General features: G+C 40.2%; 1 protein-coding gene across 6 annotated transcripts in view; it reads left to right on the forward strand.

Moving 5' to 3' along the window:
- The window catches only part of NFAT (nuclear factor of activated T cells 3), a 118,236-nt gene that overhangs the window by 49,138 nt on the left and 46,370 nt on the right, over positions 1 to 22,728 (forward strand). For 4 of the 6 annotated variants that reach the window (XM_022066716.2, XM_022066733.2, XM_022066724.2 and 1 more), the window contains one exon: positions 16,190 to 16,297. The exons of 1 other annotated variant lie outside the window; for it this stretch is intronic. In XM_022066716.2, the coding sequence (XP_021922408.1) occupies positions 16,190 to 16,297 (108 nt within the window). Of the gene's footprint in view, positions 1 to 3,128; positions 3,293 to 16,189; positions 16,298 to 22,728 lie in introns of those variants that run through there. One more of the 6 variants, XM_022066742.2, reaches the window with a different exon arrangement.

Raw genomic sequence — 22,728 nt, forward strand, 5'->3', positions numbered from 1 at the left:
ATTATGTAATTTTTTTAACGTCCCACTACACGCCTATGCAGGCGCTTGGGGGGGGGGGGGGTTAGGGTATGTATAGCTCCTACTCTTTTTTGACCTCGGCACTAGATGGGGTGAGTGGTCAGCATCACGCATCTGCCGCGCTTTACTCCCGGGAAAGGAACCCGGTACCCATTGGACAGGAAGCTGGGTGGACGCAGAGGCTAGAGGAAAAATCCTCTGCCCTCGTCGGGGAACGAATCCCACCCCATAGCTAGTCACTATACTGAATGAGCTATCCCGGCTCATACATTTCGTAATAAGGCACTTAAAATATGCATAACACGAGCATTTGAGTGATTCTCACTGCTGCGATTATGATGATGATTGCTTTCAAGTTTGTTGCACGGTGTAGTCTAAACTTCTACAGAATGCACGACGAAATAACCCAGAAGACAGCCATCTTTATGAGCATCTCTGGTTGTATTAGTCATTACTTTTGTTGATGATAAGCTAAGAACATTGAGCTGCACACTGTTATATGCATAAGGTAAGCATCGCTTAGACCTGCGTATAAAATTTGGTTATAAGACGTGATAGTTCAAAGGGACGACTAAGTTTAGAGTACGATAATGTCAATTCGTATCTCAGAGAAGTGGGCTAAAGGATTGGCACTGATCCCATTCACTATGAATTTTGGTTAGTTCATCAAGAAAATAGGCCATAAATACGGCGACAGCTTGTAATATTTTTGTTTGATAATTGTAATTTGTAATGCTGGTTTTTATGATGATACTATGTGTCACGTAAACGTCGCCAGTGTTTGTCGATGAAGGTCTTCTGGATAGTAACGCCGTATAGAACGTTACACACCCACGCACAAACAATCAAACATGCACACCAGCGGTTTGGGGGAATGCAGATCTGAGCGGTATGTTCGCCGAATTGTTGGTATCTACGTATAAGTCCACACGACTTCTCCACCATGAGAACGTCTAGTCTCATATTAACAGTTTCTGTATGAAATATATGCGTTTGGGTGTGCTCTTCTCCTATGATTTAAAAATTATAAAATTCTTGAAAAGTAGTCCCTTTAATGGTTAGAACTTTCCGCCACAATCTTCTAAACTGTTGGTCGTGAATACATTTCGTGGCCTAACATTATTTTTAATGAGTTGATTAAATGGAATAAAATGTGTTCAGGTTAAGTGTTCTACCCCATAAATACACCGCCTTACCAGCCGATGTTTTAATACTTGTTACTTTGTGACTTAGGCGAGCGTATCTGTGAGAGTATGTGTGTTATTCCAGGAACTTTGCAGCGACCTTGAAGGCCCGTGTTGTTTTATCACCTGTCTTATAATTATCTTCCCGGTATCTGGGCTATATTTCGGACGCTTCGCTGCGTAGTTACATTAATGAAGGACGTCGAGTGATAAGGTTCCAGATTGTTATTGACGAAGTCCCATGTCTAAAAAACACGTGGTGTAGCTTTGTATTTAGGTCTGTTAAAAATTTCGTTTTTATGGACTTAAGTCTAGTGTTGAATTAAATGCTTGTTTTTATCAGCGTGATTAAAGATAGTAATGATCGTTGGCATGTTTAATAATTTTTTAGAATGTAATTGTAGTGTACGACATAAAACATCGACCATTTTCAGGATTGGTGCTTGCAGAATATTGAGTGTTCCAACGTTTCAGGGGAATGTACTGCCTCCATCTTCATATTATTTTGTACATCTCATCAGGGGTAGACAGGTATATGTATGTTCCCGGAAAACTATAAATAATTATTGCTCCAACCTAACCTAACAGCGAATACTGCTGTTTTTAGTAACATTTGCGTATTGACTAGGGCAAATTCGTTTATAATAGTGACATACATAATTCGTTATACGTTTTTCTAAATGTGTTCATTGTCATTTTTCGCTCGTCATCGGCGGAAATGATTATTTATTCCTATTATATGAATAAATTTTTTCTGCATTTTGTTAAATATTAGGCATTTCGAAAGTGTGTAATATTAAAAGGAATTTTCTGTTATCTGCCGTCCACTTATAGGAGTGCTTGGTCGTAGCTGTGTTGAGGGTCAGTAGATTATTGGACTTTTGTTGTACGCTCTCAATGTCTGGTCACGGTACTTTTGAAATTGGATGTCAGATAACAGAAAAATACAATAAAAGTTGTTTACCTTAAAGATATCTCTATTTTATATCATGTACAAACATTTTTATGGTGTAATTTTTATAACAAACGGGTGGGCCTGATTTTCAGTTTGCGCTACGTCTAACATGCCGATTACACTGGACCGATATGCGTTAAAGTAAAATTCATGTGTAGACCTCCTCCAGCAATACAGAATTTTACTGAAATATGTTTAATATTTTCCGAGACGTATGCTGGTAGGCGGTAGTGACCTCTACATTTCATGCAATTCGCCCGAGGAGCATACGAAAATGGGACGTGATTTTCAGTTTTATACTTCATTTTGAGATTTTTTAAAACGTGAGTCCTTTGGTTCAGACATTGTGAAGAATAACGTTATCGTCTGAGTCTGTTTTTCTGTTGGACCTGATTGTTGTTGTTGCAAAGGAAAAACCGGAGAACTCAAAGAAAAAGCAGTCATAGTGCCTCTTGCTCCATAAATTCCACGTGTACTGCATTGGGCGCGAACCCGCGCCTCCACGACGAGAAGCCGGCGACTAAACCGTCTTGAGCGATGACACGGAATTTTTGATCCGATACTAGAAACTTGTCTTGTGGATTTGGCTGCTGTCTTCATAAATTGTTTTGGCTCTGAACTACAAGACTAGAAAACGGTAGAGGAAACTCTATTGTCCACGAGTTTGGAATATAATACTCGAATAAATATAACGTGGAACAGCGCAATAAAATTGCCCTCGCCGGAATGTGACAAATTTAGAATATCCCTGAACATGTTTGACGTCAATCAGTTACGTAAACTCTTATTAAACCGGTTGCATGGATAGACCTTGGTTTTCATTAAACGTCTTTGGCAGTGGGGAGTACGAACTCATTGGCTACAATTTGTCTGTTGTTTTTCGACGCTTACTGCAGGAATGCTTGGCTCAGTACTGATAACTCGGTGAGGACAGATGAAGTCTTGGTGGTTCAGCCACCTATGTCGGTGAATTATTCATTTTCCTGTGTATTTCTGACAATTGTTAAGTTGAACCAGAAATGTGGTGTATGTACAGGACTTAAGATGTAACACGTACACACATGCCGGCCTACGTGAGGTTCGTGAGATCTCCTGGGCGAATGGTGCAGTAGTAACTTAAAGGAAATACGAAGTGGTAATTGAGTGCTTCATAAATGTTGTTTACAAGTAGGTGTCAGTATTGAAAGTCGTTTGTAAACATTGATATTGACCTCAACGTTCGAGGTTGCTTCCTGAAACTCCCGACCGCATGGCTAATGAAGTGAGTGGCTACAACAACTCGGTCACTATAAAGTGACGGCCATTGACTGCATGAATGGCGTTTGTTCCCGTTAGAAGCGTTTGAATTTTTCTGTTACACAACTGTGTCCATGTCGATAACAGTGGTCAGCATTGTAAGACCTTTTAAATCTAGGCAGTTTAATAAATAAATCTGCTACTGGTGGGACGTTTATTTGAAAATGGAAACATTACGGAAAATAAGCGGCGTAAAGTAACATACATTTTCATATTAAAGATACCCCTTCTTTGTTGTTTAATAGGCTAGCGTTATCTTTTGTAATGAAAATGTTTTCTGCGTATTTTTTGAGTAACATACAGTTCGCAAACACATTTGGTCTGAATACAATCGCCAGGCTGTTTGCACGTAATTTCCATTTCTTACTCACCAACACTCATTCTGTGTTTCCTGTTAACGCTGTTACACGTGCGCGACACGTGGAAACGGATAGGGAAAGTGCTGGTGAATTACAAGAGACTGTGTGCGCGCGCGTGTCTACAGAGAACAATATCCTGGTGGAAGACCCTGAGGATGTGTTACTTTCTTGGTTAGGGCGAGCGAATACCAAAAATGGAATAACAGCTGGTGGATTTATTAAGGAAGAACGAAAAGTAATTGAACAGCGTGAGAAGACAGTAAGCATAAACGTAAATACTGTATAAAATTGTGCTATCACAGACGTTGGATTTGAGGTTCTCACGGCTGAGTACGAAGATGGCTGGCTGTCTTCCGGGTTGTAGCTCCGTGTAGTCTGGTAGAAGATTACCAGCACTTCAGATGTCCATGCTGCCTTCATCATCAGGGTGATGAATAATGATGAAGAAAGCAAGGACCTCTGAAATACTGGAAAACTTCTGCCAGACTACACGGCGTAACAACCCAGAAGACAGTTATTTTATCACAGAAGTTAAATTTAGATCTTCCTCCATAATTTTACTTTGTTCTTTACCCTCAAGATCACAACTACAGTATTTTGCACACCATGTGGCACTTAATACGTTAATAAATTAAAATATACCCAAACATACAGTCACTCTGTTAGAGCTTCAGATTTTGTCCGCCTCTGATATTGTAGTTGCAGCTGAGGTGGCGGTAAATTGTAACTTGTGTTAAGTGCCATGTGATGTCCTAAGTGTAGTCTAGATCTAAAGGACTAAAGAGAGGGCACAGTTGTGGAGTACATGTCTGTACCATTTCTACCGTAATTTCATTGTTTATCTACTGCAATTGCCTGGATTTGGAATATCTCCGTTAACACCAGTGACGCCAACTAACAGATCACTCTCTTCTCGAGTAGCTTAGGCGGTTTATTATCTGACTAGGTTTGATTTGTTAGGGTAGAATTGTTAGTGTGCAGTAATTTTAAAGTGGAATATTCCTCTGAGTTGTCTGTGGAGCTGGTGGAGTGGCGGTATATTGAGGGGCGCTGTGTCGGGATTTGACTTTGTGGTTTATGTTTGATGTAGCTCCTGCTCATTTTATCCCCGAAGTAAAACAGATTTTGGACTTAACATTACCCGGGTCGATGGAAGGGACGAAACAGACAGGGTATCTTGCCTCCGCGATCGCCGGATACCACACATTCCGACTTTTACCTGTGGACCGTCTGATGGGCATAGTTTAGTTTCGCGAAAAGAGACGGACAACACGCGGGGCGAGCCCTGGCATTAGATTCAAGTGGCTGAGATAACAGTATAATATATGGATGGAGTTTTGTCAACGTCACATTCATTATAACATTCAAACTAAGGGGTTTTATAAATCTTTTGTATATTAAAATTCTGTTATTGTGCACGCACAATCGCATGCTCATAAAGATGGTGTTTTTGCTGTAGGTGCAAACATTGATTGAGGCAATGTGCACCAACATCAGACTTGTACGTTTACGGAAATATAATTTGTTACCAACCTCGGGACTAGTGATTGTGAAATCCGCTGGTCAAATAGAAAATAAAAAAGATTATCCATTTGTCTACAAGATACACATAATGTTACGGAACAATACTGACCTCATCGGACGGTCAATGTTCACTGACTGGCCTTTGACATCGGCACCGAACTAATGGACCCTAACATGACAGGGCTGCCAACCAATGGCAGAAAACACTCCCTGGTACAGTTATGTATCTGACTTCAGGTGTCGTCTATGATAAAACATCACTACACACAGTTCGAAGTTAGTGGTTCAAATTTAGAGGCCTGTTTATATATACATAGTACTTTCAGTCCTCAAATCACGGAGACAGAGTCCAGTTCTTTACAGCAAGTGCATAAGTTTACGGTGGTCAGTGGTTAACTTCACGTCTCTGCTTTCTTATCCCCAATGAAAGAACGAAGTTCCCGTTGGATAGGAGGCTAGGTGGGCCGAAGAACTGGCCCGGACGTTCGTGTTGTGGCGAAGAGAAAAGTCATGCCCTGTCGGGAATCTAACCGTGGTAGTCCAGCCCGTAGCTTAGAGTGAACGCAGTAATTATGAGATTGTATCCGTCTGTCTGCTTTTTGAAGGAAAATAATTCGTGACTGTACAGTTTCGGCAGCTCTTATGTGATAGGATAGCAAAGAACTAACATTATGCCCAATGGAGTATGCAAAATACCAAGGAGAAAATTTGAAATGTCTTTACGGTCTGATTAATTTGAACGCAACTGTCACTTCCCAGTTCCCAACTGGAACTGCATGACTCAACGTAAAGCGCTACAAAGTTTACCTGATACGAGTTAAGTATCGCTCCATAAAAAACAAGAAAAACCATGTTCCTCTTTCAAAAGCAATTCCTTCCGGGAGCCGAAAAATGACACTTTCATTTAATGTCATCAGTAAACGTGCTATACAGGATGAGTCAAAAGTATGTTTACAAACTTCGTGTGCGTGTTCCAGGATCAAAAATAAAAAAATGTTCCTATGAACATGGGGTCGCAAATGTTTCATTTTCGAAATAATAGCCAAAAATAAGCTTCAATGAATTTACTTTATATCAAAGTGAATCCAGCTTCCAGCAAAGATTTTTAATTAAAATTTGTGCAGGAATTGTTGGTGACATGCTTATTGGTCCGCACATGCTTCCACCACGTCTAAGAGGACCTTCATATCCGCGATTCTTAAGAAGACACTTGCCACGTCTCCTTGAAGATGTACTACTGAATACAAGAAGACGAATGTGGTTTATGCACGACAGAGCTCCAGCACACTTCTCCCGTCGCGTCAGAGATTATCTCAATGAACAGTACCCTCAGCGATGGATTGGGCGTGGTGGCCCAGTATCATGGCCACCAAGGTCACCGGACCTGACTTTATTGGATTTTTATCTGTAGGGTCACTTGAAGTCCGTCGGTTATGCAACACTCATAAACAATGGTGACGACCTATGGGAACGTGTGCAGAATGCATGCCAGATGATTCGATGGAACCTTGGTGTGTACGAACGAATTCGTCAATCTTGAGTACGTCGTGCTCCGGCATGTTTGGAGAATGGAGGAACAACCTTTGAGCATCTGTTATAAAGAAATATCCTTGTACTTATACTTGGCAATAAAGGCATACATTGAAATTTATTTTTGGCTATTATTTTGAAGAAAAAAAAGCATTTGCGACCGCACGTTCATAGGGAAATTTTTTCTTATTTTTGATCCTGGAACATGCACACCTAGTTTATAAACACACTTTTGACTCATTCTGTATAATCAAAAAACCCCGGGATTTACTGTTGATGTTCAGGGCGAGGCTTAAGCGGTCGCTAGGAGGGAATGGGGAGCATGATCACAACCCCGGAAGTAAATTGATAACAGGGATGTCATAGGTCTTCGAATTGAGGCTTAGACATTGACCGCGGTTTGGTTTAGATGTGAACAAGATCAATACAAGCATCAAGGTGAGTTTGTGGCACGCACCTTCAGCGTGTTTGGTGTTTGGACAGAAGTATCCATACGGCAGGGGGCGGGTAGCTGAGTCACGTCTGACTACGAGGATCCGATTCGCATCTGGCGCTGAGACTTTTCTCGTGGCTGCAACTTCCAGATCAACACTGGGGTCTATCCAATCCCTCATTGGTTCAACAGTAAAGTGCGATGTAGATCGCGTTCCTCAGTCAAACCGAACGTCGCGACTTAGTGATTTCCACTTCTACCTCGTGTTTGTTAGATCCCGGCAATACTGACATATTTTGGTGGTTTTACTCAGTCAGCCATGGAAGTGCTGGAATAGTATACAGGTAGCCCTCGATTTTCGCCGGTTCAATTTGCGCCGATTCAGAATAACGCCGATTTTGAAACCAGCAAGTCAAAAAGTGAAAAAAAATATTACTAATATTTATAACGTTTTACAATGTATCTCGTAATGATTCTTATACTAAATCCTAATTCTTACATCGCTGATTTTGAATAAAAATTTTAAATACAGTCATCTCTGCAATTACTTATGTTTCGTTAACGCGAATTTGCTCCAATGAGATCGTTGAATCAGTAAAAGCTGTTTGTGAAATGAAAACTTTTGCATATGCGAGTTTGCTCTTATGCAATTTCATTCCTGGTGCTTTAAACTTTCAAAGGACTAATTTAATCTCTGCGGAGGTACCGGGGTTATTTTTACTACGCGATTTTCTATAGGTCGGCGTCTTACATGAATGCAACTATCGCATAACAGCAGAGATGACTGTACACATCAATCACATGAAAGAATCGCAGTCAATCGCGGGGACCAACGATTTGCCTGTTGTAAGTGTATAAAATATATTTTTCAAGTTCCCTTTATTTCATTTACGTTATTTCAGAACTTTAAATGTAATGCCATTGTATTACTCGTTAATGTTTGGGTGCTGGGAACGAGTGTCATTGACTTCCCATTGATTTACATTATAAAAGAGTTTCAATTTACGCCGGTTCGTCCAGGAACGCATCCCCGGCGTAAATCGAGGGCTACCTATATTGTTTTGCCACGGTCTCTTCCTTCTGAAACCTGTCCAGTGTATTATTCATCTTGTTGTTTGACTCTGTATAGTCTGAGTTACTGAGGATGTTGAAAGCGTCGTTAAATAAACTACAAATGATAAAATAAAGCACTTCGTAATACTACAACGTGTCGGATGCTGATGCCGTTTAAGTCTTCAGATAGAAGAGGGGAAGAGGACTAAGAGAGAGTATCTTTTGGGTCCTATGCTTAAAGGCTCCTGAGGCTAGATCAACTAGAGGACCCAACAGATTGTCTTTAAGTCCTCTTCCCCCTCGGTTTAGTCCAGCGCGCTCCATTGAATGCAGAATTCGTAGACGCAACAAGAACCTATCACCGCACCAAGTTTAATCGGTTATCGATTTTTCACGATAATCAAATATAAATATTTTGAGTTGTGATTAGTTTTCAAAGATCTGTGCCCGCTAAAGCCGATTTTTGGTAATCGTGTTTGGTTTTATTTTAGAGAGGAATTGTCCATAATAAGTAATTTAAAAAAATATATTATTGCTGTACGACACGACATTAGAATGCTGTGCAGTGTTTTTGTCACGGGCCTCAGAGGTTTTCTTGGATGCGATGTTGTTTGTAATCGAAGATGGTGGCATAGAGTGATTTCATGAGCTCAGTTTCTGTACTGTACAGTTCTACTCCACAGAAGCCAGAGAATATTGTCGGAGAGATCTCAGTGTAATCATTACTGGTCTAAATTTAAAGAAAATTGACGGAAGTGGTGGAAATATGCCAAGGACATTTGTTTCATAACAATTCTCGGAACAAATCAGAAACCTAGAATAGATCTACCGTGCAGGCCTTTAAAGCAGCGATCGGTATTTCCTTAGAACGCGTTCAAAGGATTGATGACTTCAACCTATTTTTTCGCCCGTTTCAAGCGAACCGCAGTTATATTTGAAATATCCGCGTGTTTTGTTCAAGCATAATAATGATAATTCTGAGTTTTGATCAGTTGTATTTTAAATTTCTAACAGTCAGTTTTAAGCTTCCAATCGACACATTTGTATTTCATTTATTTTATAGTGCGTTGTGCATTGTTGTTACTCCGTTACTGGAACAGGCATTTAAATTTGCCTCTTGTTACGTAATAGTTGCAACTTGAAATATGTATTGGCATAGCTTTCTCTTATTTTTGTTACTCTGTTAGTAGGAAAGCAGGAAAGAATTTGAAATTTCCGCAGTTTGAAATGTTCTTTCGGAGTAACTGATGTTTCATTATTGAAATTTACATGTCTACATTTGCCAGTTCAGTTTTCATTGTTGGGTGACTGGCTTTCAACGATTAAGTTTGAAACACCATACTTCAATAGAGTTTTTGCATTGTTATTATCCCATTACTGAAGTGAAATTTGCACTCCTTTTCGGTCTTTGCTTTAGTTATTGTTTGCTTAAAGCTTTAATTTTTGTAGTAGACATACAGCAGTCCTAATTATCCGTCCTTCGGATATCCGACATTCATTTCGTTTTATCCGACGTGCCGTGTCGGAACTATCCATTTGATCGACAGTCCGTCAACTCAGCTTGTAGCGGAATGAATCACTCTCCCCCACCACACACCGCTAAATACTATTTTTGTTTGCGATATTTTTTCATTTGGTGGCACCTTATTGTATTTTCGTAGAAATTTAATAATATCGTAAATTGATATTTACTCTCGTCTTTTCGTATTATCCGACCATCCTTCGGTCGCGTTTATGTTAGATAATAGGGACTACTGTGCAATTATTTGTCTGGGAAAGAAACAGTTCTTGACAAATTCGCTTTCAGATTTTCTATTCTTTTCATAACGTGCGTAATACACGTAATGCACATTAAAATCGTCAAAAGACACTGTACTAAGTCAAAATGGAAGAAGATTCTTCCTCTGTTTCTCTGCGAGCTTAATAAATCCAGACCATATTTCCTTCCTCGAGGCGTGCCCTTTGATGCAATATCTGAGACGGTGCCTGTGTTTTTCCGGAAATAATATGGAGCTGGCCGCATTCTGGATCAACAGTCTTCGGGTTATAAATTAATTGGAATTCGCTCTTTCGTAATCAGATTAGCCGGGTGAATGACCTCTTACGCAAATGCTGTTTGAACGTGTCTAGTGCGGTGACCGCTTCAGTCAAGGTCGATCGAAGTATGGTGCGTGGGACAGACGGCTTGACCGTGCGAACTTCTGAGTTGGGAGAAACATTAACGACATTCATAGGAGGTTTATGGTAGTTTATTTTTTTAAAAAAAACGATATTGCATCGACAAGAGAGATTGTGTGTAAAATATATCATTAATATGTTTCTGCTAGCCAATTAGATTGCAACGTACCAAAAGATGAACAGATGAATATCGAAAACCGAAGGCCTTGATACGACTGATGCCGGATATCTCCACGTACGCACGCACTCACGCATCTATAATATTTGTGTGTTACGTTTTCCCACATCTGGAAGAAAGTGGCGTTTTACCACCAGGGTGTGTTATAGATTTTATTTCCTTTTGGTGACTGTAATATGTATTGGACTTTTTTCCTCTTTTTACACAGAAGTCTCATTAGGCAAGTCACAATATTATTACTTAACTTCCTGTTTTTCAGTTCAACAATACCGAATGTTTCTCGTAAATTATTTGATAGCTCCTCGTGCATTATTTTTTAGTTTAGATTTTTTTGTGATGTTACTAACGCCTCTCGGAGTCCCACGCAGCATATTTAGACACTAGATTTGCATATTATTAGGCTTATTTTACTGTAGTATGAATTTGGAACAGATGTAATGAAGGCATGTACCCCTAGCGTTTTATGAGTTAGATTCTGCCCTGCTGTCCTAAAAGAAAATAATTTCGGAACGTTTTTTCGTGTTGGCGAAGGTTGGTCGTAAATTCGTCGCACTATCACCAGATATTGCGCCGCTTGTCTCGTTATTTCCACTCTTCATCCGGTTATTTTAGTTAAGAGCGCGGCTGTTTATAAGCACCACGTCCTGATGGCGTAGCAGCGCCCTACACGCATTCTGAACCTCTTCACAGAAAGAGGCACGTAGACGAAATTACTACCGGTCTTGGAGGAAGAGCTTTAGATGTCCTATACGTCGGCGAACTTCTACCAAACTGAAATCTCATGGGTCTTACGTTGCATAATAGTGATATCTAGAATTTTTACCATTTGTATATGGGCATGGAACTTTGTCTGTAACCCTAGGGTACGAACCTGGGTTGAGGGTTTAAAAATTCGGTCCGGTTGATCCTGTGGACGTTAGGTGTCGATGCGGTTGGTGCCAGAAGTACTGATTTATTCAAAAAACAAACCCTTTCATTTACAAATTTAAGCTGTGTTATCAGACAATATCCGACCATATCCGACCGACTTTCGGTTCCATTTGTTTAGGTTAGATAATCAGAACTCCACTGTAATTTGGGAAGTTATATCGTCAGATCAACTGTAATGAAGACGTGGTGTAGGCTTGCTCGTTTCCTTCATGATAGAGGCAGCAAGGACCTCTGAAACATTGGTAAACTTCTACTAAACTACGCAGTTCTACAACCCGGAAGATATCCATCTTTTAGTTCACCCTTGCTGCTAGGCCGCTGATCATGCAGGTTGCGCAAAACCTGTCCAGGTACGAACGTGGCGTATTCACGATCAGAACCTGTACTCACTTTCAGAAATTTAATTGCATTTATCAATGCCTATCCTGACAACGAAGTCACAGTTTCAAGCTGTTATTACCGTGTTTGCTCCCAAGCTGTAGTCTCTAGCACAAGCGATGCTGAGCGCATTGGCCTACGCTTGAGTTTACTACTGATTATTTGCAAGCTACGTAAGCTCGTAGTAGTCTCCCTGCTGCCACTTATCTCCTGCATTAATCGTTTCGCTTTGTTTTCTTTCTGTAATCAATAGATTTACGTTTTTATGTTCTTTGTCGTCTACTCCGGAGGTGTGTTTCCATATCGGTAATTGGGGCGGGGGGAGTGTCTTCGTCAAGGTTCAGACTTCAAGAGACGGAGAACAGTATCCCAGATTAAATTTTTATATCTTACGTCAAGCCATTGATTGATCTATGGATTAATTAATCAGTTCTTGATCCATAGGTTTGTTTTGCATTGAATGGCAGTGTAATAATGTGATAATGATGGATTCGGAACAAACTTTAACTTTGAATGTTTTAATATACGACAGTATTTATGTGAAAGGATTGAGGAGAACCACGAAGGAACTTAGGACATCTGCCCCATATACCGAGGCTTCAACCCGGAATTTACCTATACAGAGCAAGAATACTGTCCTATAACTGCCCTTTCGATTTGCTTCCAGTAAATAATATGGAAGTACCATCAAACAAGATACTATTTCAAGTGGAAGGTGGCGCAACATGTCAGCAGGGGTGTGTATGTGCCGTTTATGGCTGTTTCATGAGTCGAGTCGTATGTATACTGATTGCAAGAACACTGGAGTGAGGAAGTCTTAATGCATTTTATTGTTGGAAACTTTGCCGGGAAGATAATCGTATGTTTCTAATTTGTGATCATATCTTGTAAAATCGTTTGTTACTTTAAATAAGATATTTGTGAGAAAGTGTAACATAACATGGTGACCATTCGAAGTATTTTGATGTGTTTATAAATAAAAAAAACATGTTTTCGTGAAATTTGTTTTGCTGCATGTTACAAACACGTCTAGGCCGATTTGATAACATGGTTGGAAATGAGAGCTACAGCGTATAATTTAATAATAGCGAGTGCTTTTTTAACTTGCTTGTTGTCAAGCATCGCTATAATGGTATGACAACCAGTGGGTCTTACTCGAGTAACAAATATGAAAGTTCGTATTGAATTCTACTGAATTGATTTGACCTATTAATGTTATACCTGGTTCAGTCTGAGCCGGTCACTATAAATTAGCTTAAAAATGTGTAACTTTATGTCAAATTCCAGTCGTTGGGCGTAGTATTATGCGGAGGTTAAGAATGGGATTCAATAACCACTTTGTATGCAGACGAGGGGACTTAGCACGTTAGTATTGCGCAACTAGTTTACGGAAGCAACTCAAGGTCCCCGTGACGTCAGCCTTTATTCAAATACCGAGACCTCTTCGTGACAATTATGTACTCATATACATGCCATCAATTGTTATCAAAAGAAGAGATGTCATCGTATTATTGCTCTGCTAAAATGTCGATCTGGTCATAAGTTTGCAAACCTGACTATACAAATGAGCAAAGGAGAAATAAGCTTTACCTTACGGGGGTGGAAGTGAATTTGCATCCTAAGTACACAAAGCATCGCTGTCTTATCAAGTTACATATTTCGGCTCCAGCTGCCAAGGCCACGAGAATCATGCATATTGCTGCAATCAAACACGTGTCAAACCAACCAATCAAAAGGCTAAGGGCGGAGTCCTGCGCAAGCGCAAGACATCGTCCCTTACACCATTCCTGCGTAAGAAACGCATTGCTGGAAATTGTAAACAGTGTCTTAAAACTATAACAGGTACGTGCCTACGCTGACGGGAATTCGTCGTGGTGGAAGGCCTCGACTTTTCAACCTAGGGGCTGTTGCTACTGGTGGGACATTACTCCACCTGAAACTTGGTTGGATGTCTCTCTGGGATTTTAAACCAGAAGTGTTAGGATAACTTTGGCTGATGACCTCTACGACCTGGGGGGGGGGAGTCACTCCAGCTGAAGGCCTTATCAAGAATCATGGCTTGGGGAAGGCGAGCTGTGCTCCTTTTGAATTATACCCTGGCACTTGCCCCCCTTTTTTGTCATCAATCCTGGGATTGGTTTGCAGCCCCATTACGGGGCTGTTACTTGCGAAGATACCACGGTGGTTTCGCCTTGCCTTCCGTGGCCAGTCTTTATCCATCAGACTGGAAGAGAAAGGACGCGGACAAACATCAATGCCTTGAGTGGGACTCGAACCCATGGTTGCAGCAGTCAGGCGCACGAGGTCCATGCCTCAGACCGCGTGGCCACTGCGGCCGGCGCACTTGCCTTACAACTGAGGAAAATCACGGAAAACTTCAGTTAGTGCGACTGAGTAGTTAGACCACTCGTTGCGCCGCCTTTTCAGTGACAGCCTCGGCTGGCGCAAACACGTGTTACTGCATGCGAGAGTTAAGTCCTTCTGGCTTGTTGGCCCGGTAGGCAGGTGATCTGTGGATGCGTATCGCTCCTGTTCCTGTGTGGGGAACATTTGACTTTAGTACAAAGATATCCTTTATATTTCTCACACCAGTTTTGCCTTCCGCTGTTTGCAGTATCGTGGCTTGTTTTGTTATTTATGTTTTATAACTTGGTGTTTTAAACTACTTCCAGTAAAGTTTGCATCAAATAAGAACAAACACGAGTTTTCTAGGTATTCTAGTAGTGCAGCACGTGCCTTACTTGCCCACCCCTTGTCCCGGCTTTGCACACACGTCTATATATCGATACATCTTGACCCATTCCTATTTCCAAATACGTACCGAAAGAAAAAAAGAAAATATAGCTTACAGGTGTGAGCCCCTTGTTCAAAAATAGACTGTCTCATTCAGTTGTAAATAACCACTGAAGTAGATGAAGCGTCATTAACTCTTTCGGTGCTTAAGTTATGGCAACTTGGGAATTCAGGTTTTGAAAAGATACGAAGTGTTATCCTGTCAAGCGACAGTGGAAGTATTGTGTTTTGACTGACATGTTACACACTAAAGATATTCATCCAGAAGAGTGTGTTTCAAGTCATGTATATCTTTCTTGGAAAGGCGGGGTTTGAATTGAGAAACCGCAGAGAGAAAACAAAGGTTCAGATTAAGAAATAAAGTGATACCTCATGTACTTCTTCAGAACCAAGCTCTTTAGACCAAGAAGGAATGTGGAGACTGTGATGTGGGTGGTGGCTATCTGCATGCGCAATATACCTGCTGATTCTCTTGAGAATTTGAGAGTATTAGTAAATTGAAATATAATTTGCTGTGGGAAGATTATCTCTACGTCACAGAGCATAGGCCATTTGTCGCCGGCTTCTTACCGCGGAGGGATATTTTCAGGGTGGTTACAGTAGGGCACCGCTTATATGGCGGGTTAGGGACCAGACCCCCGCCGTAAAGCGAAAATCGCCGAAAAGCGGATCTTTGCCTTATTTCACTTGCAAATGCATATCAAAGCCTAATAAGATGTTACACTATCATATAGTAAGTGCACAATAGCGCTAAGCCTAAGAAAACGATATGAAATTAAAATGAATATCAGTAATACACACATTGTCCTCAGCTTATAGTGATTGGTGAATATAAATTTGAAAATTGATATGCTTATAGTAGGAAGGATGAAGGAGATGGCGCATCTTCATCATCTGACTCTTCAACGAATCTTATTCGTTTTGGTGATGGTTCGGAAGCCATAGACATGCCTTGTTCATGAAGTTTAATCATCTCTAACTTGGCATTTAAAGTAAGAGGCTTACGACTCCTCTTTTTATCGCTACTACCCTTAGACGCCATTGTAATTACACTGTAGTAACACAAAAATATTATATAAATATACAGTTTGTAATAACGGAAAAACTGCCAGAAATACAGAGAGACGCGGAGCACACAAAAGCTGTAAACAGACTGAATCAGCGACGAGAAAATGGCGCCGGACGCACTTCTCTGACTCAGCTGTTGAGCGCCATATTAGCGGATCGCCATAAAGCGGAGCGCCGAAAAGCGGGGCCCTACTGTATATACCATCTGAGCAGTGGCCTCCTGGTTGGCTGTCGCTTTTTGTTAATCTACCTCCTCTCTTCCCGTGCTTCGTCCCTCGGACCAGAACACTAATGTTTCTTTTTTTCTTTCAGGTGCAATGAAGTTGACTGTAGGATTACCAACCCCACGAGTTAATCGGAAGGTTATGAAAGGATTGGCCACAAAGCGAACAGCTGTCGGCCAGCAGCGACTCATATCCGGTGAGAACGTGTTGAATTCACTTCATCTGTAGGAATGAAACGTTGACTCTAGATATGAAAATTATGTGTGTAGTCGCTTTACTGATAGGCCCTCCCACTCATCTTTATCCAACATTCTTGTGAGAAGTGACGGCTCAGTGGTGTCTTAGGTTGTGGATTGTATGGTCTGGTTCGATTCCCAGTAAGGCACAGGGAGATGTGTGTCTGGTGGTAAAGCGATGGCTCCATCCAGGAACAAGGTTACGTGTATGTGGAGCACGTACTGAAGTGGGAGGCTGTAATGACTGTGGTTTGATTACCGTAAGGGATTTTGTGATTTCTGTTCACCTTGCCGAGTTCGGCTGTTGGAGCCCGTCAAGCCTCCTGTGCTGCGGATACTGCGCCATTTTTTCTGGTAGGATCGTGAAACTGAAGAGTCGAGTTTTACCTCTACTACAAAAAACGTTTTTGGCCATATACTCATACATTTTACGTACATTGTATCATAGATTTGGAATTTACATCAAAGCATAGGTTGATTATTCAGAAGCTAATAGTCGCGTAGGTATTCAAGAAATTCCATGTGTTTTATTGAACCCGCAACTCATTCATTATCTTGTTTACCAGTGACAAGCTGCAGATCCATATCTTGAGCGAGTCGGATGCAGTTTACATCCTTGTCGTAAAGGTGAATAAATGAGGCAAGAATTCGTCTTGTCGATTGTCTTACATTGCTCCTTCAGTATATTCGCATCTGCCCTGAGGACGCCCCATGACGTGATGATACGGAACTCACTTAACATGGACATACTTAGCTAATTCCGAAATAAAAGTGACAACCAAAACCTCGTTCAGGTAAAGATGGGAGCCCTTAATAATTTCAGCGTAACATTTATGTTTACGAGACAAGGAAGTTAATAATCTAGGCGAAACAGAATTGACGGTTACGGACATTTGTTAGTAGTGACGTCATTGATGACTTATGACGTATTTGTAATAATTGTTTATGTAAAAATATGATCTGACGGCACGAGGTAGACTTGAAACCTGATTGATATTGCTGGGTTTTCGGTAGTAACGAGCTAAACATTGTCGTCTTTGATTCTTCGTTTGCACGAGAAGAAGCAGTTCGGCCAAAACAGGCCCAAACCAGAACCTTTTGGGCCTTGAATATAAACATGAAACGGTTCCGCTGCATCGAAGTGCTCGGTCAGCTTGAGGGACCGAGGAAAATCGCGATAAACAGGCGTGTGGGCAGGGGCTGAAATCGTAGTTGAAGCAGAAGTGCTAACCATTTAACTGCCACGTTCGGTATAATAGCTTTCAGATTTGAGGCAACGTGTTAATTTGCAAGCTGCGTCATGCCAGTTGGAGTGTCCTTGTGTACTGTATCTGCTAATAGAGGTGTTTTGCGGAATATTGCATGCGTTATGTAATTGTGGAGGCGTGTTTGCTCGCTTTATGCACCAGACCCTTATCAGCCTCTTTTCATGTTGGAATTTGGTACCGTACGACCTCAGATCCCTATTATGTGACAGTATGCAAGCACTGTTGTATGTGTTTCCATGTTATTTGCCCGTGTGTGTTTATCAATACTTAACAGATTTTGATTATATTTAACACTGACTTGGTTCGATAAAACGTCAGTCGTATTAAATTGTAACACATTTGACAATCAGATCAAACTGTGACACAAATTGACGATCAAATCGCGACTTTATTGTTTTCAAGGTCAGATATTTATTTGATTCAGGATTCAGCGTATTATAAAGTGTTTTTTCATTTATAATCGCATGATAAATTAAACATGCCGAGATTAATTTCTGTGTGCTCTATATAGCAAGTGGTAACACTGTAAACGTACGATTTGTGCCGTAAGAATTATATTTGACGTAAATAAAATGGAAAAACCGCTCCTATAACTAGATGAGATTTTGGATCTTAAATGTTTGTGTTCTGATGTATGACTTGCGCCATCACGAAGGTTTGTACCAAGGGACTTTCTAATATTTTTCAACCATTTTCGGTCCACAATGGACAACCACTTTCCGCGAAATTCCAGGTGAAGCAACACCTCAACAAACAAGCTTGTTGCCAAGGAAATGTGCCGTGGGAATATAAATACCTTCGTGCAAAAGGTGCATTCAGAATAGGTGTATATAAGCTATGGACTATAAACTGGACACAGCGGCTGAAGATTTATTGCAAATGCTCTCCTTCTGTGTCATTCCACTACGCCTAACCTCAGCGTAATTTATAACCCGATACATGAAAATTTGTGCAGGTGTTACACATCCTTTTAGCCATCTTCGTATCTGACCGTCTTATCACCAGGTTCACTGCAGGCATTTATATTATAAGACAATTGATCAAGTTTCATAACACTCGGTCTGAACATTATGCCATTTTAAGTCCTCCATACCTTACTAGTTTTAAATTCAGACAATAATTTAAATATTTATACTGAAGAAAATCGTAGCATTGAAGCAATATGGTTGAAGGAAAGCAACTGAAAGGTAAGTGGGGGACTACATTAATTTTGGTTAGGTTGTATTTAGTTTAAAAAGGAAAGGTAAAAAATTCTAAAGTTGCTTTTGGAGACAATGGCTTGTGCTTATATGAAATTGACATTAGGGATATATAGAATGTCTAATAATGATTTTATGTCAGTACTTCTGAGGTCTTTCCGTGTCAAAAACGTCACACGAACATGGATTCGATTCTCAATGGTTATGGAGCTGCTATCTTTTGAAATTCAGGATTGCGTCTTGTGACACTGAAAATGTGTTTGTGTAGTTCCTGTCTTCTGTTTACTTTGCGCTTGTGTTTCTCATGAAAATGCAGGGGAGTGAGGTCCAGAGACCGCAGTGGTTAATTCTGCGGAACACCACAACCAATCTATCGTTCAGGGAACTTCCCGTAATTTTAGAATTTTACACGACCTGAGGATCATTTGGCCCGAGCCTAACGTTTATCTTCATGTAATGGTACCCACGCCACACTTAAGCCCGACTTTCTTTTAATCCAGCCCGCATGAAGCCCGATCTATTTTACATTCTTCCCTGACTATCGTATCACAAAAACATTTTTCTTTTAATACATAAATGCCAGTAATACCTGTATGAATTATTTAACGACTCTTTAAAAGCATCTTAGGTTCTTTTTGCGTTTGAGGTATGGTACAAAGCAACTGGATGCCAAGTTTTGGGTGCAGCGAAGAATAACTCTTTCTTTACGAAAACAGGATGCCCCGAGAAACCCCGAAATATTCATAAATCTTTGATTGCTAGCATTTGAACCAGGGCCGGCCGTCGGACTCGTGCAGACGTCTACGTTCAGGTACTCACCTCTTCATGTGTCAACTGAAACGTAGGGGTGATTTGTCACACTGGAAGAACATCTGTAACCATGTTTTGTGGCGATGAGGAAGCATGAATACCCCTGATGTTCTGCGTAAGGTTCATTGTAAGGATCATCTTGAATTTAAACTATCCATTCTCCATAACCATTGAGAATTGGACATCCTGTTCACATATTTCTGACTTGAAATAATCTCAAGGGGTTTGAAGTATTGACATGAAGTCGCCAGACACTCAATGAATATGTTACCTGAAACTGGTTTGCTGTGACAGGTTTGTTAGGTCAGTCTCGCACTTACCTCCATCTCAGAATCCCCACCTTCATTCTCTAAGCTATGTATTAACATGTATGACCAGTATTTGGAGTATGTGTGGGTCTAATTCTGGTTGCAAATGACTGTCATGTCTCACAACATTTTCCCTGAACTACAGATAAATGCTAAAATAATACCTTGAGTAGAGGGTAGGTTAACACATCTGTAATATATATCTTGACGGAGGCCAGTGGTTATCTAGCTTGTGACAGTACTGAAGTTTTTGGTTAATAAACGGAATTACGAGGTTACTTAGCGACAGTGTTGAATGAATAATTCCATCACATAACCACTTGCCTCGGGTGAGATATAACCGGCTGATGTTGGCCATTTACTCCTGTTTGTCACAGTTTTGTTCCACAAAGTTGCAGAGAGTGGAGTTATGTAAATGAAAAGAAAATTCCCTTCTCTCCTAGCATGCCTGCTCCGCCACCTACACATTGTTCTGTTCTCCTTCCTCTTTACCACTCTTAATCGGCTAGCAAGCAGTTCACGTTAACGTGAATGTTGTTGGTTGAAGATTGGCCTGAATTAGTAAAGTGCGTTAAAATTAAATTGAATATTTTGAACACTTTTATAATGTGAAGTATGTGTACCTGACTCATCTCCCAGTCAGATATTTATCCAGGCAGAAGGTTGCGATTTTCTGACACTCTCCTTAGGATTGTATCTCAAAGTGGGTGAAAATTCCTTCCTCGTACATCCATACAGATTCATGCTTCATATTCATCCTATTTCATCTTATTCTGTAGTACATAAAATTAAGAAGGTTGGCATAGTGGTAAAACTGTACTTGTATGTGGCATGTACAGTCCACAGACGAGGAGAAAATCCCTGATAGGAATTCAATATACGCGCATGCGCAAGATTTCTCGCGGAGTGACGACCCATCCTAAAAGCATTCGTTCCACAACCACTGAACGAACAACAGACAACAGGCTTTCATGTGTTCTAATGGTTACAGCATTAAGATTACCTCACAGTAGCACAGTGATTTAATCTAGAATATTATCACAACACCCACAGAACACAGTACAGACGCACTCAATACACGCCACATTTAACTGCTTGATGTTTTCAGTCTGTGTGTAGTAGTGTAAAACTCTGACGTATCACACTTCCTACCAATAGCAGCCCTCTAGTCCACTTGATAGTAAACATTCCCCCTGCATCGCCCCAGAAACGACTTCCCCCTGCAGGGCTTTTCTCCTGGTCTGTGGACAGTAGCAGGTTTGAATCTCACATGGGCTACTGGCTGTCCTGATATTAAGTTCATATGATTTTCCTTAGTCTGTAAGAAAATGTTGGCATATGGCCTTTCAATATGCCTTGATTGCATCCTTTCATAATTATTTATGATAATTACATTGTCTCATTTAATGTGTAACACAATTGAAAAGTGTTGTTAAATTATTCAAATATCAGTCAGACTTGCCTAATTAATCTGACAGTTAATAGAATAATGTGACATGAATCATTAACATGCAGTTCCCTTCTAATCCTTTTCATTATTGTGTGTGTTGAATATGTAAGAAGATTCCTCAATTTGAGAGCGGTGAAACAAATGAGTATTTTTATGGTCTCGAGTTTGGAATGTAATTTTAAACTTCCTGTCCCCTCCATTTCTACCTGTAGGCATGCATTTTTGTTTGAATGGATGCTAGTGTGTTGAGTTACATGTGTACATAATATCAGCAGCACATACTTAAAATGCCTGTTGCTTAATGTTTGTATCCTGTATGGCTCAACGTTTTGGTTTTCCTGAAGCAGTATTGATTGTCTTCTTATCATCAGATTAAACAGTCAATTTTCAGATGGTGTGCGTGTACACGCAGTCTTATTTATTTATTTATTAGATATAACCTCAAAGATTTGCACTGTTAGCTTGTTGTTTACATTATATAATATTATGACCTCAATATTCTTTAAAAAGTTTTGGCGCATCAAATTTCTGATGATGCAAGTTCCCATGCTAGAAGTTTGACCATCTGTCATGCTTGCATTACTGATGGTATGGTTAGTCGTGTAGCTGTAATATGTACATAGCTGCGGAGTTATGTTTGACCATGTTGATTTGCATGTAATTGAAGTTGGCTTAGTTTCTGAACAAATAATCAAACCATGTTGCTGTGTAATAATAGTGTTGCATGTGCAAGATTTGTGGTGCGCTGAAGTGTTCCTTTTGTGCTTGCAGGGAATGAGTTGTTTTTAATTTTTCCACCTGTACGTGATTAGTGTAGTGGCTACTCTGTTGCATGACTTAATATCTTACTTTAAGGATGTAAGATGAGGTGGAGGGTAGTGTATTATCCCAGATGTAATGTGGACCCCTTTTCCTCAGGATAATTCAGAAAACGTTAATTGTTAATTGTATTTGCACGCATACAGTTCTGTTAGGTATTTTACTAGAATCTGCTACCAAAAATGTCGGTTATATCTAGAAATTAGGAATTTTGAATGGCATCAATTAAAACTTTGCTACTAGGTTACTGTATTTAAAAATATTACATGGATTTTGTACAAGTTTTGTGTAAAACATATTTTTCAATTGACTGTTACAAAATTTGAGTGTAATTGGGAACACATTAAACTGATGCAGATACAGTAAATTACACAGCTCCTTCAAATCCAGAATGCTTCTGCCATATTAAGGTACTGAGCTGAAGATGAAAATTAATTTTTTATACCTCCATATCCTTATTGTTCTGAAAATTGTTACTTCCAAAGAATTTTTTTTATTCTTGATTGGTTGGGTCTAAAAGGGTTACACACTGAATGT

This window comes from Zootermopsis nevadensis, unplaced genomic scaffold (assembly GCF_977971745.1).
Source record: "Zootermopsis nevadensis isolate Lab colony 2312 unplaced genomic scaffold, Znev_1.0 Znev_ptg000022l, whole genome shotgun sequence".
Taxonomy (NCBI): Eukaryota; Metazoa; Arthropoda; class Insecta; order Blattodea; family Termopsidae; genus Zootermopsis; species Zootermopsis nevadensis.